Source organism: Centroberyx affinis, unplaced genomic scaffold, assembly GCF_046629955.1.
Source record: "Centroberyx affinis isolate AG114_WGS23_722 - 3 ecotype Tasmania unplaced genomic scaffold, CSIRO-AGI_Caff_v1 ptg002680l_1, whole genome shotgun sequence".
NCBI lineage: Eukaryota > Metazoa > Chordata > Actinopteri > Beryciformes > Berycidae > Centroberyx > Centroberyx affinis.
The window spans coordinates 297,744-314,446 of record NW_027280863.1 but is presented as its reverse complement, the minus strand read 5'-3'; the positions used below and the strand labels follow the sequence as shown (position 1 = coordinate 314,446).

Below are 16,703 nucleotides of genomic sequence, written 5' to 3'. Positions count from 1 at the left end.
TGCAAAATACTTTTCTTATTGATTTTATTAGTCAAACAGGATTAAAAGGTAGAATTTAGTCTCTGGTCCACACTCCGAAGCAGAAGGTGGCGGTAATGACGCTGGTTGCCAACTGCCGTTAAAAGACGAGACGAAGAAGAAGAGAAAAGTCGTTGCGTAAAATTATAACGTTAAGCCCAAAAATAAAAGGAATTTATTTATCTCTCTCTGCTCTCTCTTGTAGGGATGATGTTAAAAATCAAAACTGGGACGTGTGTGTTAAGGAAAGATCATGTAGGCTAAAGCTTGATATGATTGTGACACTTATGTGATGCTTAATTGTAAAATCTATGAAGAATAAAAGAGTATTCTGAAAATAGGAGTTGGAAGCTTTAGATTTTCTTTGAAAACATTGGCGGGGAAAGAAAAACAGCATTATGAAGCTTTATGGAAGTTACAAAAATGTCAATCAAAACTTACAAAAGAGTTCCAGCAGAGGGCGATATGAGCGATACGCCGAAGCATCTAGACTGCCGCAAAGTAAAGTAAAAGAAGAAGAAGGAGTCGTTGCAAGGAAGGAAAGGACAGCCATCTTCGTGAGGTCGAAAGCTTCAGTGCAGAGGTAATATTTCAAATATTTAATTAATAATGCAATTATCAGAGGAGTTACATAGTTGACTCGCGGTGTCGATGTTTTGAAGTAGTACAGAAACTGAATTAATCTATACAGACGCTGCGCCAGCTGACGTTAACGACAGCTCAGCCATTTTACGTTAGCTATCGTGGCAAAGTTGGTCCGCTGCGGATCAATACTGCCATATAGCCTTTAGGAGTGAAAATGCGTCTGTACATTTTCGAACATTTAGTACAGTTATCAATATTTTACCGATTGTGAATGTAACTGTCAGTTATGTAAAGTCCAGCTGGGACGAGGAGGCTCTGTGCTTCACATCAGCTCCACCTATACAGTCATAACAAACCAAGCATCATCTCACTTTATTCCCCTCGTCAGTGAGTGTTTTTTTTTTTTTTAGAAACATTTATTCTGCATTATACTCAAGATACAAACAATCGATACAGACATGGCATGGAATAGTCTACAGACAAGTAAATTATAAAAATCGTTGCAATTACATAATACACAGTACAAGGGACAGTACAATAAATTACAGAGGTAGAAAGTAACTAAGTACATTTACTCGAATACTGTACTTAAGTACTATTTTGAGGTACTTGTACTTTACTTGAGTATTTCCATTTTATGCTACTTTATACTTCTACTCCACTACATTTCAGACGGAAATATTGCAGCCTACTTTCTACTCCACTACATTTATTTGATAACTTAAGTTACTAGCTACTTTGCAGATTCAGATTATTAATACAAAATATAATCAACTAATAAATTATGATGTATTATTATAGATTACTGTAAGCTACCCAGCAGTATATAAAGTAGTGGAAATCAGCCCCACCTTTTCCAGCTGCAACATTAAAGTGATGCTTATACATTAATGCATCAATAATTATAGTTCAATAATATATTCAGTCTTATTCTGAAATGGGCCATTCTGCATAATGGGTACTTTTACTTTTGTTGCTTTAAGTACATTTTGATGCTAATACTTTTGTACCTTTACTTAAGTAAGATTTTGAATGCAGGACTTTTACTTGTAACTGAGTATTTTTATACTGTGGTATTTCTACTTTTACTTAAGTAAAAGATCTGAGTACATCTTCCACCACTGAGAAATTAAATGAAGACCATATAGGCTATAGATTTCTACCTGAGATAAACTTTATAGCGTTATTATTGGCAGAAAACTCAACGGATTTAAAATACTGTTCAGGTTCCTTGGCAAACACTGAAAAGAGGTTGTCCTCTTGTATACTTAATTTTGCATTTAGTTACGTAATAATGATATTAGAAAGTATTGTTTTATATATCTACTGTTGTAAGGAAGCCGGTGAAAACATTTTGACCAAAAGAGAGAAATCCCTACGAATGTTGTCAATTATGAATCTAGAGATGTCTTTCCATAGATTTTTGTAAATGTGCAGTAGCAAGATAAATGAAAAATAGTCTTTGGATGTACCTCTTGACTTTTATGCAGACTTTAATTAATACATTTCTATTTAAGTCTGACTTTTGGAATTGTGGTTTGTGTATGTAATGTATAACCCCAATTTTGCTGTTTATATCCTATTCTTTTGATATATCTTATTACTGCTTGCAGTTGACAGCCAAACTTCCCCACAGAAATAAATATAGTTTCATCCAATCTAATCAAACTTTACAAGGTAGCCATTATTGTCTTTTAAAACTTTTAGTTGCTGTCGGACGAAAATACATGTCCTAAATGTCAACTTTTCAGTAATTAAGAAAAACAGCCTTGATTTTGCTTGACCACCGGGCATTTGAGAGTTCATCCAGTGGGTTTTGAAAGGGTTTCATACACAAAGGAGTCACAGTTTTATCAACCCATAGAGGACCATGTAATCCTTCAATTTAAGTTAAATCATGAAAATCATCAAAATTTGAATTACGAGGTTTTCACACAACAGTGATATGTTACCTGTTACCCACATCTAATTTTCAATAATATAAAGAACTTAAAATCAGTGGTGGAAAGTAACTAAGTACATTTACTCGAATACTGTACTTAAGTACAATTTTGAGATACTTGTACTTTACTTGAGTATTTCCATTTGATGCTACTTTATACTTCCACTCCACTACATTTCAGAGGGAAATATTGTACTTTCTACTCCACTACATTTATTTGACAGCTTTAGTTACTTTTCAGATGGAGATTTGACACAATGGATAATATAACAAGCTTTTAAAATACAACACATTGTTAAAGATGAACCCAGTAGTTTCCAACCTTTTGTGCTTTTGACGTCTTACAAAAAGCAGTGTGTAGTCGGGGTCACATTTCAGATGTCTATGAGTTGTTAACAGCTCCACCAAATAGTGATTTTTACCTCTAAACCTCACATGGTTTCATTTCAATAAATGTTCAAATGATCCAATATTTCAGCAAAAATCAAAGATTAGAGAAAAAGTCCAAAAACTGAAAACAGATTTGTGTATCAGAATCTTAGTTTTTTCTTCTTTCCTCTCCCATTAATCATCTCACGACCCCTCAGATTTATCTGGTGACCCTTTAGAGGGGCCCGACCCCTAGGTTGGGAACCACTGGACTAAACTAGCTAACTGCATATAAAGTAGTTCAAACTAGCTCCACCTCCAGCAGCTACAACAGTAACATGCTGCTTACACACTGATGCTTCAGTATTAATAATCTAATGATGTCATATATAATAAAATATCAGTCAGAGGGACCAAACCACTACTTTTACTTTAATACTTTAACTACATTTTGCTGCTAATACTTATGTACTTTTACTTAAGTAGGATTTTTCATACAGGACTCTTTTACATTGCTGTATTGGTACTTTTACTTAAGTAAAGGATCAGAGTACTTCTTCCACCACTGCTTACAGTGCACATCTGCAGCCATTATTCTCAGTATGTTCAATAGCCCCTATCACACATGGAACTTTACCAGTAATGTTACAATGTCTTGAGCAGTGAAATTTGGAGGAAGACATTTCAACCCTCGCTCCTATTCACACATGACCCCTGTGCCATTAAATTTACAGAGCAGGCTGCATGTGTGAAAGGGGCTAATACTGTATGTTGTGATGACTGTCTGTATTATCTTCAGTACTCTGTATGTGTATGTAGGCCTAGTATGTGTTGAAGTCTTGCCCACTGCCAAAACCTGCTTGGATCCGAGAAGACAGACAATGGCGGTTTACCATAGAGGAAAACCCCAAAAATTGTATCTTCTTATGAGCAAACAATGACACAACCTCACTACAAAACAATGTTTTTCATATGTAAGTCTACTATGGAAAATTATTGTTTTTAACAGGGGTTTCCCCAAATTTTTGAGTGGCCAGCTAAGCAAATTTTTTCCAGTTAATCTTTTTTTTTTTTCACTTTTTCTTTCAAATTAACAATGATAATGTTACGTAACGTAACGTAAAGAGTGTTGCACCTTACGTCACATAACAACCAGTTCTCCAGTCCGGTTCTGCTACACACTACTCGGACTAACCGAAACCGCTCTCAAATTTGGTAGTCAGTACCTGATTTTTTCAGGTAGTGAGTTCAGTTGTAGAATGTGGTTGTCACTCAAGTTAATAACTCAACTGTGTGTGAACTTAAAGGATAACGCTGGTGTTTTTTATTGCATTTCTTACCATCAACAAATCCCATGAAAATAACAAAATCAACAATGCGTTTGCTCTCCTCCCGTTACTTTCCGACTTCCCACGTACCGTCTTTAGCGTTCAACCCGGAAGTCATTGGCTCCAATTGTAAGCTAAAAAGCTTTAAATACAGCTCACAAAGACATAGTTTACATTTTAAAAATTGCTAACTGTTACCATGAAAAGTCAGGCTAGTGTAGTTATTACCAAATCAAATTCAAATGGGAACAAATTCTTCATTACGCCGGGGACTATTTTCGGTGCTGCGGGACTACTTTCCTGAGATCGCAAACGTGTTTACGGTCGGCTTATTAAGTTGTTTGAGGAAAAAGTCGGCCGGCCCGGTGCATCGTGATGATGAAATATGTTGCCAGAGCAACGGCATGGCTCTTTGACGTGTTTTTAATCTTTTTTTAATCCAATGGAGTTCTATGGCTGCTGGGACATGGCTTCATTACATGGACGAGACTTGTTGGCAAAACAAAATCATTGCTGATTTAGTTATTTTCATAGGATTTGTTGACGGTAAGAAATGCATTAAAAAACACCAGCCTTATCCTTTAACAGGATTGAGCGCTCCAATGAGGAGTGACAACCCTGTTTAGGTGCAGTTAGTACGTGACCATTTCTGGAGTTAGGGGGGAAGTCTAAAGAGGCTATTGACTGAACAGCGTGATGTTAATTCCATCCTGGTCCTTGATTTTGATGAAAGATCAGAGGGGCTTCTGTTTTAGGAGGGTGTGTTAAAGCCCCAGTATGCAAGTGTTATGACCATCATTCCATCATTATTGGATCTCAGTTCTGAGTGCAGTAGTACTCAGCAGAGAGATCCAGTCTTGCTCTGAGAAGACTAAAATATTATTTTAGTATTTTAGTGTTCTCCGCATTCTTGCATAGTGTTCTAATTGTTAAATACAAGATTTTGTGACATGTCTATCAAAATACTGAGCAGTAAGCAGAATACATGATTCACTACAGTTTTATCTCTACTCTGTATTGCTTTCCAGATGCCAAGACATTGTTCAGCAGGTGGCTGCAAATCTCGAGACAATCGTGAAACTCGCAAGGCTGGTATCACCTTCCACAAGTGAGAATTTTTTTCCCATTACATCCTCACTTGTAGTGCATAAGCAGGTTCACATCTAGGTTTTAAAGACTTACGCTGTAGCTGTCTGTTGTGCCATCTCTGTGGTATTCGACTTTTACAGGCGAGCATTGTCACGATACCAGAATTTGGATACCAGTGATTCCCACACAATGTTAATATTTGGACCCCATAAATGTCTTTGTTTTTTTGTTTTGATTCATTTCGGGTGCTGTAATGCAGTGATTCTCAACCTTTTTCATATCAAAGACCCTAATTTAGTCCCCATTAGATCCACAGACCCCCATTTGATGAGATTTTGTCTTTTTATTGTCAGATATGATTTTGTCCAGAATTCCATGACTATCTGTATTGTAGATAGAGAGATAACAGAGAAACTATGATCAAAACAGACATTCTTCTACATTCTCTATTTGTGTTAACTTTGTGTAAATTAAATAATGGTGAAGTTTCATAATTTCACAATTAATCAATTTGCTGAGGACTCCCTGGAATCCCCTCAAGGACCCCTGGTGGTCCCCGGACCCCACGTTGAGAACCACTGCTGTCATGCACGGGCGTCTGCGTAGACTATCCTTTAGTGTGAACGGGCTCAAGATTTCCAATTTAAGATAAGATAGCACTTTATCGGGTCGTCTGGCCCGATAATTTTTTCAAACACAATTGATTTTGGTCGGGCTTGTCTAGTGTGAAACCTGAAATCAGAGTGACACTGGCAACAGCCAATGGGAGTTTACAGGGAGAAGAAAATGAACCGGAAGAGAAGTCACGTTTAACAGCAACAGTGCCCACTCATGTAGATAACTTATATCAGCAAGATTCCCAACTCCTCTTGCTCAACTATTAATAAATTGCTATACAATTTCATTTGGAGGGTTAAATCTCTGTGTAAAACGATACAAGATATAAAATGCCAGCATGCCTGGATCCGAATATGCAAATACAAATTCAAGCTGCAATAAGCAACATTTTCTGACCACTAGAGGGCGACAGAAACTGCAAAAGCTTTTCTCAGACGGATCAAAAAAATAGAAAATTATTAAAATGGTACAGCTTGCGTGTGGGAAACACTGAGTATTCAGTTTTTTGCAACAGTATTGAAGTGGTATTGAAATTCTGATTATCATGACGACACTATTGCTGGGAAAAATGTCATTTTGTAGTCAATTTGCCAATATTGTGACCAGATTACCAAAGGGAACAACTCGGAGGAACCTATGGATCACCAATTCCCATCGCACGGACCTGTGGGATCCCCAGACAGACTTTGTCTACTTCTGTTCTAAACACTTCACCCCAGAAAGCTTTGAACTCACTGGATGCAGGTCTGTAGTGCCATGTTCCATTAGAGACATTTTTTGTGGTAAAACATTCACTTTTAATTGCAATTAGTGTTGGAGTTGGCCTTTCCAAACTCCAATGAAACCAGATGTTAATAGTTTAACTCGCATTCATCTCTCATTGACCATTAATACAAAATATGGACCTGCAGTATAATTATATTTGAGCCTTTACAATGGAAAGATATCAGACGAAAATATGTATGACAGACCTTCTTACCCATTATCTTTTCATAGTGGGATCCGAAGACTGAGGGAAGATGCGTTTCCAACAATATTTGAATCCTCTCCAGAGGCCAAACGCAAAGGACCATGGAGGCCTCGAAAACGAGAAAACATTCATGTCAGGTACACAAAACCGATACAGTCATATTTTCTCATTGCTCATGAGCAGGATTTGGTGATGAATAAATAAGGCTCACCCACCACACTGGCCAGTAACTTTTTGAGATAACATTTTAAATCCTTGGTTATATACCGTTATATACCGTTCTCCACCGTACATTCTCTCGATTGTCAGGCAGGCTCCTTCACAAAGCATTAGTGGCTAAACAGGGTTTCTGCTGTTGACATTCTGGTGTGGCACACCACCACACCTGTATTATTGCCCCCACGGACACAGACCCGGCCTGTGTTGCACATTTATTGTGTAATTTAACGGTACAAGAACTTTTGGTATGATGTGTCCTTTTTACAGCTTTTTTAGATTTTGTTGATTGCTAATTTGATTCTGATTACATGCATTTTTGCCTGTTGTTAATGTAGTGAAATTAGTGGTATCAACTACAGACATTAAAACCATGAACTTACATTTTATGATTTTATGATTATTTATTTATATTTTCGTCTGTCCTGAAAATGAATGGACAACAGGGTCCTCTGGGAATTCTATAGCCAGTTTGGAATTAAAATGGCCCTAAAAAAATAGTCTCATTTGATCAAACTCTCACTCTCATTTGATCAAAAAGTCCCAGAAGTGAATTTGCACTGGTTCATTGAAATGTAACTCACATTGTAGCCAGTCCCTGTCTGAGTAACAATGTGGGTGTTCCTTGTCAATGATCATTTTTATGCTGTGGGAGAAGGCCTTTGAATAGTTCACTGAAGTGGCTACACCACCAAATTCAGTGCGAACAATGCCATTTTTATGACGATTATGTGCACATTCACAAAGATCTTGTCTACAATGAACCAGTTTTCTTTTCCTTTTGGGACTTTTTTGTTATTACCATCATGATGGGATGTGCGCCCTATCAAATATTCAGAATCTGAGAGCGCTGTTGGCCGGTGTTCTATAGCCAGTTCAGAGCGAGTTTCCCCTTTGATATCCTGCAGTCTCTTCCTTTTATGAATCTGTCAACAAAGGCATTGCATACTGATGAATTGAACTGCCACTGATGCAGCTAACCCTTGTATGGATATCAGCTGTTTCTTGTCGATTGGTCCTAGTTACAGTGTGGGAAATGGCATCTTCATATTTCACTGAGCTTGACAAGTAAACTCAGCATGGAGGACTGCGAGTGCGAGCCAAATCTCTTCCGGGGGCGGGCTTCACAGGAACAACACTGGAGTGGTAGGAAGGCCGTGAAACGACAACAAAAACACACCCTCGGCCCACTCCTGTGTTTTTGAATGCAGAAATCTCTGCAGCGCGTGCGCCGTGAGCTGTTCACTTTGTTTCACTACCATTCTTGCCTGATATCAGACAGAATTGTCAACTCTTTACACTCCATTTCCATCTTCAGTCTGACATTGCCTCCACTCTAACCGATTTCCGTGGGGGAGGGGGATTCGATTTTCCTTAACCAGTCGCTAGAGACCAACGTATCTGCCTGAATCTAACGTCATTTTAAGTCGACACTGATGCGTAGCCATGACAACACCAGAGACGGTTCAGAAAGATAAGATAAGATATACTTTATTGTTCCGCAGGGAAAAGTATAGAGCATCTTTGAGAACATGGAGCGAAGTAAAAACAAAGTACGCTGTTGGGCGATATTGAGAAGACATGCCGTCTAAGCAGCGTCTATCTTGTCTATAGCGGTCGCCATTGTTGTTATTACTCCTTGGTTCCGGCGCACAGCTTGACAATGCTTGACAACAGCTTGACAACGCCGTTAGTCCCGCCCTTGGCGCTGATTGGCTAATCGTTAGTCCCCCCCGTTAGTCCTCATTGGACCGATCATTTTTCAACCGAAAAACCGCTGTTTCATGTCACGATGCCAGACCAGAAGCAGTCTGGTGGAACTGGTGGAGTGGGCGGATTCAAAGGTCTGGACCCAGGCAACTACCATTCAGCAATCCCTGATATTTACTAGTCATATTGTCATGTTCTTTTCATTTGGGTTAAATCCCAAAGTGTGCCCAGATCAGTTAAAGGTCCCATATTCTACACTTTCCAGTGTTTTATGTCTTGAGACCCTCTGTTCTGATTGGCTAACGTTTCAAGAGTGAAATGTGAGACACCACTGCACTGGCAGCTACAGGTAGGGAAAACTCTCAGGTTAATAAACAATGGCAATCGCTCAACTGCTTTGGAAAAAAAACTTTGTTAGCCTATTATTTACCTTTGTGACGCCACAAAGTTACGGAAGTCCAAACGGCTCGTTTAGAGGCTCGGTTTGTGTTTTGATACTTTCACAATGTTTAGATAGCACATCCAACTCCTTTATAATCAAAGAGACAAGGGAAATTCCGTTTTCCTCAATATGGGACCTTTAAGTCGTATGTGACTTTGTAAGGACATCCAAGTTGCTCACTATGCCACATTGCAATAACATTGGACCAAGGGAAAAGAGCATTTATAAACTTCAAAGGGTTTGTACGAACACTAAAACAGCATCTCACCTCTCCAAGACCATTACCAACTCATACACATTAGGAGATGCACACATTTTCATGACTGTACCTGAAATGGCACATATACCTGTTCAAATTCTTGCCACTTTTAAGCATTTTAGCAAATCACTGCAACACCACATGGCCAATCAGCACTATACTTGTGGCCATTAGGGCTGCCCTTCTATGACTACCAAGTTTTGGAAAACTTAGCAGGGCAGGTATGTCTGAACTGGAAAATGAGCTCTCCAGTTCCCGGCGTTGTTTGATTGGGCTGTTAATGGAGGGTTTACATTTTCTTGTGTCTGCTGATAGGCACACTAGGGCTGTGCAAAAAAATTGATACAGCTGAGTATTGCAATATTTTTTTCCATGATACTGTATCGATTTTCCAGCCCCCATGTGTATTGCACTGTATTGCAATATGTATTGTATCGCAATGTATCGTGATACAATCATATCGTGACCCATGTATCGTGATGTGTATCGTATCGTGAGGTCCTTGCCAATACCCAGCCTTAAGGCACACAGTTTGATGTTACGTGAATCTGTTCCGACATTATATGCCTTTTTGTGAGAGGCCATGCCCACCACCATGCCCCCTTTTGGCCAGTTGGTATGATAAGTTAATCAGTTCTTACTTGCCCCATGACCAATCTTTCCACAAAGTTTTGGGGAAATCCATCGATAACTTTTTGATATATCCTGCTAACAGACAAACAGACGGAAAGGGGCAAAAACATAATCCCCGTCCAACTCCGTTGGCAGAGGTAAAAATTGGCCCATGCCAATTTCTGCCTCAGCATATGTTACAATAATGTGTATTTTGAAAAGACAGATAGTATTCCCTAATATTACAATGCGTCATATCAACCTGGTAGCATCAAGTGGTAGCATCAGAACATACTGATACACTAACATGGCAGTAGTCATACTGATATGCTAATGGAACATTACTTTCAGTGTTTCCAAGTGGAAAGTTGGCCTTAATGTCAACTCCTGCCCTATGTACTGTATAGAATAATTGTTAGAGTTGAGCATATAGTTAACATTTCACAATGTGGTTTTTAAATTGGAGCTTATAAATTAGGTTCTACTGTAATCTGAATGAGTGTCTCTGGATGCATGTGTGTCACAGCACTTTTGTTTTTTGTATTTTTTAGGAAGAATCCCCACTCATTGAAACCAGAGCCAGGTGGCCAAGAGAGCATGCAAGAAGAGACTGAGGAGGCTCAAAATAAAGATGGAGAAAAAGTTCAAAAGTCAGTGCCAACATATAGGGGAAAGTGTGACCCAGATGTGGAGACTAATGTAAATATGCTTGCCTCTTCTCAAGTTACTTCAGAGGCTGAGAAGCTCTCCCAGCAGGAATGTTGTCCTTCACCCCCACCGGTCTCTCGTCCCCTTTCCCCATCTCGTTACATGAGGCGCCTGCCCCCTCCTCCAGGATTCTACTTGCCAAAAGAGCACAGTTATGCTCAGCTCTGCCCCCTGCTGTGGAGGAGACGTTATGACCAGGCTATTGACTGCCTGGAGAAGGCCTTACGTCAGTTGCATGCAGCTAGGCGTCGGGAAAACAGACTACGGAGCACCCTCTTGCGGCTCCGTGAGAAACGCCTGAAGCACACTCTCCTTATTTCACGAGATGGATCCAAAAGTAGGGGAGGTTGGTTACCAGCGGTGGAGAACAGACAATGCAGAGGAGGTGGAGATGCAACAGCTAGAGGTTCTTGCCTGGCTAACCAGGAGGAGAGCGAGATTGATGTAAAGTCTGAGGATATGGGGCTATTTGAGGACAGATCTGGGGAACAAATGGACTGGGGTGGGCGTTTTCTTACAACCGACACCAACAACTGGCCTGAGGAGGAGGGGGGATACTGCTTTTATTGTGGAAGAGGTCGAGAGCACAATGGGGGCCGAGAACCACACAGAGTTTCAAAGACTAGGAAAGATGGACAGCCTACAGTGCGCGATGGCTCATCGGGGTCTCATGTGAATGAGAGGGGTGAAGAGTGTGGAAAATTCCAACAGCTGCTGAAACGGTGTAAGGGTCAAAAGAAAGTACCCATGGCTAGTGAAGCAGGAGCATCAGAGGAAAGTGGTGATAACTACCATGATTCTTGTGGCATGGCTGAAAGCGCTGCAGATCGGCAGATAGTTGTTGGAAAAGATATAGAAACGACTTTAAATCTTCACAGCGGCTCAAACCTACCCATTCCCCAAGTCCTGCTGCAAACCCAAGGCCAAGGTGGCCTTCAGCAGATGACCCCTGCTGGACTGTCACTGCATGATACACTTGTTCAGTGTTTGCATTCTGGCCAAGGATCTCGACAAGAGCTGCTCCTCTCAGGCTTGTGTGCAGGGGAGGCTGAACACACTGGTCAGGAACATCATGAAGAATTGCAGCAGCAGCTATTTTGGATACAGGACAGCGCAGAAGGACAGGTACTTCTATTGCCTGTCCCTTCTGAAGATGGGTTAAAGAGTGTAGTCAGGATGGAGGGAGTGGATGAAGATGCACAAACCATATTGGTGTCAGAAATGGGTTTAAAAAGAGACTTTGGACACATGACAGAGGACAATGGAGACAAATGCTTAGAGAATCTGTCCAGAGAGCTGAGAGTTGAAATGGCCTCTGATAATGGGCATGGTGAACAGCATTCTAATATAAACAGTACACCTATAGAAATTAGAGAAGATGTGAGGGAGAAACTAAAGGAACACTTGGAGGGATTTCACCTTCAGCTGAGCAGTGAGTTTATTAACTGAAAATATGCTGTTATGTTAAGACTGATCATAACAGAATTACGGCCAAGTTATGCCTCTGCATTGAAGTGTTGCCGTCGTCTTTGCGGTGCCATTGTAGCCACCGCCATAGCTTATGTGCACCTCACCAAAATGTAACTGCTCGTAGGGCGACGCAAGACTGCAAGAACTGCTATTGGCCCGCTTCGATAGTCCAGCGATAGTGAAGACAACGGAGAAGATCAAAGAGAGACTAGCTATGAATATATTCATTTGTAGGACACCTCATGTCCGATTATAAACCGATTATGAAGACTACCAGATGTCACTGAATTTGTGGCAAGAAATATCGCAGAACACGAGTTTCAGCGAATGTAAACACTACTACTTCTGTTATTACTTCCTTGTTAACAAAGCACACCACTGCCATGTAGCATTTCGGTGGTCTACATGCAGAATCACAAACGCAGAACCATAAATTCTCGCACTGCCATAGGCACCTACGGCGGCACTTTAACGCAGAAATGAACCTTGGCCTTCACCCTGTTGTTCCTGAAAAGTAACATTGATCAGTTTGTCATTGTCATTTTGTTGCCCCAGATTAAATATTTTTCTCTGTATGTATAAATTGTGCAATTTGTATGCCAGTAGAACATAGTACATGTAATGTAGATGTGACAATGGATGAACTGAGAACATGTTGAGAGGTAGTTGGTAGGAATTTCAGAATATAGGGGTATCTAGGTTTAGCCCAATCTTCCTTACCACCTACCATGCGTTACCATCATCCCAAAACCTGCAAGAAGACCCCACATGTGTTCAGATACAGCAATATTTAAGATGCAAAATGCAATCTTAAATTCAGAGGCTCTGGCTGAAGTTGAGGCACCAATTTGGCAAATCAATTATCGCAATAAAGATGATGACAAATCATGATGGTGGATGCAGTAGCATAGGTTGGTAGGCATACAACATAATATAAATATGTTCTGTGACAGATTTTATAGTGGATTAACTGGATGATGTACCAAAAACATTATCCCATACAGCACTCCCATACAGTCTATGACCCCCTTGCCCTGGGGCAAATCTTCTCTTTCTGCAGAGGGGTGTGCCATGAGGTTATCATAAATGTAACTGTAAATTAGACTGTTCCCTTTTGTGGTGTTCTCTCTATGAAAGACACTATAGGGTAGCTGGCTAAGTCAGATCCCCAGGTAACGTTGTGTGACCTAAGAGCCAATCTCAGCCTAAAGTAGAAAAATAATTAGTTTCTTGGGATACCAAGACAGAACTTTAAGTCTGGGAAGTCAAGAATTGATTGTTGATCATGTCTTTTTGAGCCGATGATTCCAGAGTGAAGGGTTTGCCACCTGACAATGAATTTAAATTATGCCAGATAGGGGTTTGCCATGGTTTGTATTGTGTATGATATTGTTCCATATTGCAAAGTACATTTTCGACAATTTTGCCCAGAGAAGGCCATGTCCTGCTGAAACTATTGTCCTAACATATTTATATACATTTACATACTAACATTATATATTTACATATTTTCAAGAGAATGCATCTCTGGATCAAATCAGTAGTTTAAGGAGCGCAACACAAACAACCAGTGATTTAACTTTAAGTGTGTGCAGGACCAGCCGCCTTGACTTCTCTCTTTGTGGAATTGACCACTTAATGCGAGGTTGTTTTCCATTCCAAACAAATTAACAATGAATCAAGCTTCCAATAATTTGCTGGGGGTGACAATGGTAGCATCAAGCTCACAAATTTATATGTGGGAGCACATTCATTTTTATTGTGGCAATATGGGCCGGCACAGATGATGAAACAGGCATCCATCTGCCAAGATTGTTCTCAATCTTAAATACAGGAGTAGTTGTTCTTTGCTACTGCACAAACTGAGGAGAGACAACGGGAGTTGTAGCAACATAAGCAACTGATTTTATTTGCGCCCCATTAGACTTTTCTTTTGACTTTAGAGCTGGACACTCGTTTTTCCAGTGTCCTCTGCATTGGCAGTAATTGCAAACAGAAACATCCCTACAGCCAGTCTCACCATCATTACGCAGCTCACCAAAACTGTTCTTATGCATCAAGACAAATTTGTCAGCCAAAACCACTGCTTCACTAAGTGTTTTGACCTTCCAGTTAAGTGCCAGGTGCTCAAACAGTAAACACAATGTGTCCGGATCCTTTTCATTAAATTTTGGCAACAACCTTAAATTACTGATGATGTCAAAACTATTAGGATTTGTGGAACCACCACTTCCTCGACACGAGATATCAGACAAGTTCAAGTTCCTTTTGCTGTTTAAATTTCTCATGCTCCAGCTGCATCATCAACTCTTTTTACTGTTCAAAATTTAAACCCACTGTGGACTACAAAGAGGAAATGAAAATTCAGTCATTATCACTCCCCATGCCAGTAGAAAATCGGGTAAAGTTTGTTAATCCATACAACAGTCCCAGAGATCCCAGGAAGAAGTACATTAAAGCTTTCTCCAAAACAACTGAAGTTGCTGGTGACCTCTCTTCAGACTTCAAAAAATAATGTCTCCATGCAGCTCTTACAGCATACTTCAAGTCCCTTGATGTTTGATGTCATAATAATAATGAAAAATGGCATAAAATGTGCCATTTTTAATTATAAATGCTGCATGTATTACACTGTGCAGAATACATACAGAACAGAGTCTAAAGTGGACATCAAACATTAATATGGGTGCTCACTTATTGAATTTGATGATTAAATACAAAGTAATTGGTTTAAACAGTATTTCTATCTTTTTTCAAATCTCACGCTTTTATTTTGAAGGCTAAACTGCCAAACCGGAAATCTTGTTTCTGCTAATTCGAGCTAGTTTTACCTGTCGAGGCCAGGGTGCGGTGACGTATTTTGAACAGCTAGAGTGGCAATTTCTGCTAAAGGTGTAAATATTGGTGTTGTCAAGTCACTTTGGGATTTGTTGGCTTCAAGAGACTTGGAGTGAGGCATATTTGGGCAAGGCTGACGTCATTCGACTTACAAGGTCGATAGGCCTATACGTATATATGTTTGGATTGTGCCATTATTGCACCCTAGTGGTTAAAGATGAACCAACATGCATCATTTTTAATTAACTCATTACTGTATTAGAAACAATCAATGTGATTCTGAAAATGCCAGCTCACATCAGCATCATGCATTTTTCTACAAGAAGCGTCCAAAGCGCAATTACATTGTGGGAGGCAATTAAGGGCTACTGAGACATTTAGAAGAACAAAATAGATTCCAGCAATATAATGAAAATAGCAACATTAAATGCAATACAATTATTGCTGCTTACAAAAACACAACACAAGTACAAAAACACAATCTTTATTATTAAAATATTCTTAAACAAGAAAAACCAAACAACTGATAAATCAACTGAGTGAGCTAAAAAGTACAAGAGTCCTAAATTGTCAAGACAGCAACATGAGTTTGAATTATTATCCTACGAGATAGTTCAACCAAACTGACAACCCCTCATTTGAAGTGAACGTTCACACCAGCCCACTCTAAATCAAATTTCAGATCCTCACTGGAATTTACTGTTTCACTTCACTCATGATTCCATTCCACTGCAAACTGATATTACGGCAGTCATACTGCAAAAATGCAAATGAGTTACAGCACTAAGGCTTTGTAAGAAGAGCAACCCCGTTGATTATCTTAACCCTTTGTTTAAGCTCACAACGATTGTAAAATAATAAATGTAATCAATCAAACTGTCACATTTGGACAAAACAAGATATTAGGCCTAATACAAAAAGAAGAAAAAGGAAATAAGATAAGGGATTAAAAATGTCTGTCCCAACTCATGACCAGAACGCACTCTGTCCTTTCCTGGCGAGTTGGGAAATAAAATGTACTTATCAGGCGCGATCTGCGTCCTCCCAATGACGGAACCACGCTAGAGCTTCCCCACTCGGCGGGGAAAAAAAACATATAACATAAAAAACATAAAACATATTGTTTCAAAGTATTTGCAACAAAGTATAAAATCTCACCTTTGTGTGGCTTGCCCGAGTTGTTTATATATGGATGGCTGCCACTCTTCTTCTACGCCTCTTTGCTCTTTGCTGCCCCCTTTGGCCACTGGAAAAAAAAGTAGCTGGTCAGCGTGTGAAAACCGCAGATGCAACGGGCGTTACGGGTGCAGCAAAGAGCACGTTTTCCAGCTCGCCGCACAGGGAAGAGGCATAGAAGAGTGGCAGCCATTTCCAAGACATCCATATGAAAACAACTCGGACAAGCCACACAAAAAGTGAGATTTTATACTTTATTGCAAATACTTTAAAACAATATGTTTTACTCTTGTAACAGAAAAGTGTTCAAGGACGTCAGAAAGCAAACCAGAATAACCACTCAATGCAAATTA

General features: G+C 39.7%; 1 protein-coding gene across 1 annotated transcript; it reads left to right on the top strand.

Moving 5' to 3' along the window:
- The first annotated feature begins 559 nt into the window (after nt 1–559).
- thap7 (THAP domain containing 7) lies at nt 560–12,885 on the top strand. Its single transcript, XM_071535237.1, has 5 exons — nt 560–601; nt 5,271–5,350; nt 6,556–6,693; nt 6,946–7,056; nt 10,710–12,885. The coding sequence occupies exons 2-5, from the start codon at nt 5,271–5,273 to the stop codon at nt 12,313–12,315; spliced, it is 1,935 nt and encodes a 644-aa protein (XP_071391338.1). The 5' UTR covers nt 560–601; the 3' UTR covers nt 12,316–12,885.
- The last annotated feature ends 3,818 nt before the right edge of the window (nt 12,886–16,703 follow it).

Bases quoted from the DNA above. Each gene is read 5' to 3' on its own strand.
- thap7 (XM_071535237.1), top strand. From the start codon at position 5,271: ATGCCAAGACATTGTTCAGCAGGTGGCTGCAAATCTCGAGACAATCGT. The intron at 5,351-6,555 runs GTGAGAATTTTT...TATTGTGACCAG, and splicing joins GCTGGTATCACCTTCCACAA to ATTACCAAAGGGAACAACTC. The intron at 7,057-10,709 runs GTACACAAAACC...TGTATTTTTTAG, and splicing joins CGAGAAAACATTCATGTCAG to GAAGAATCCCCACTCATTGA.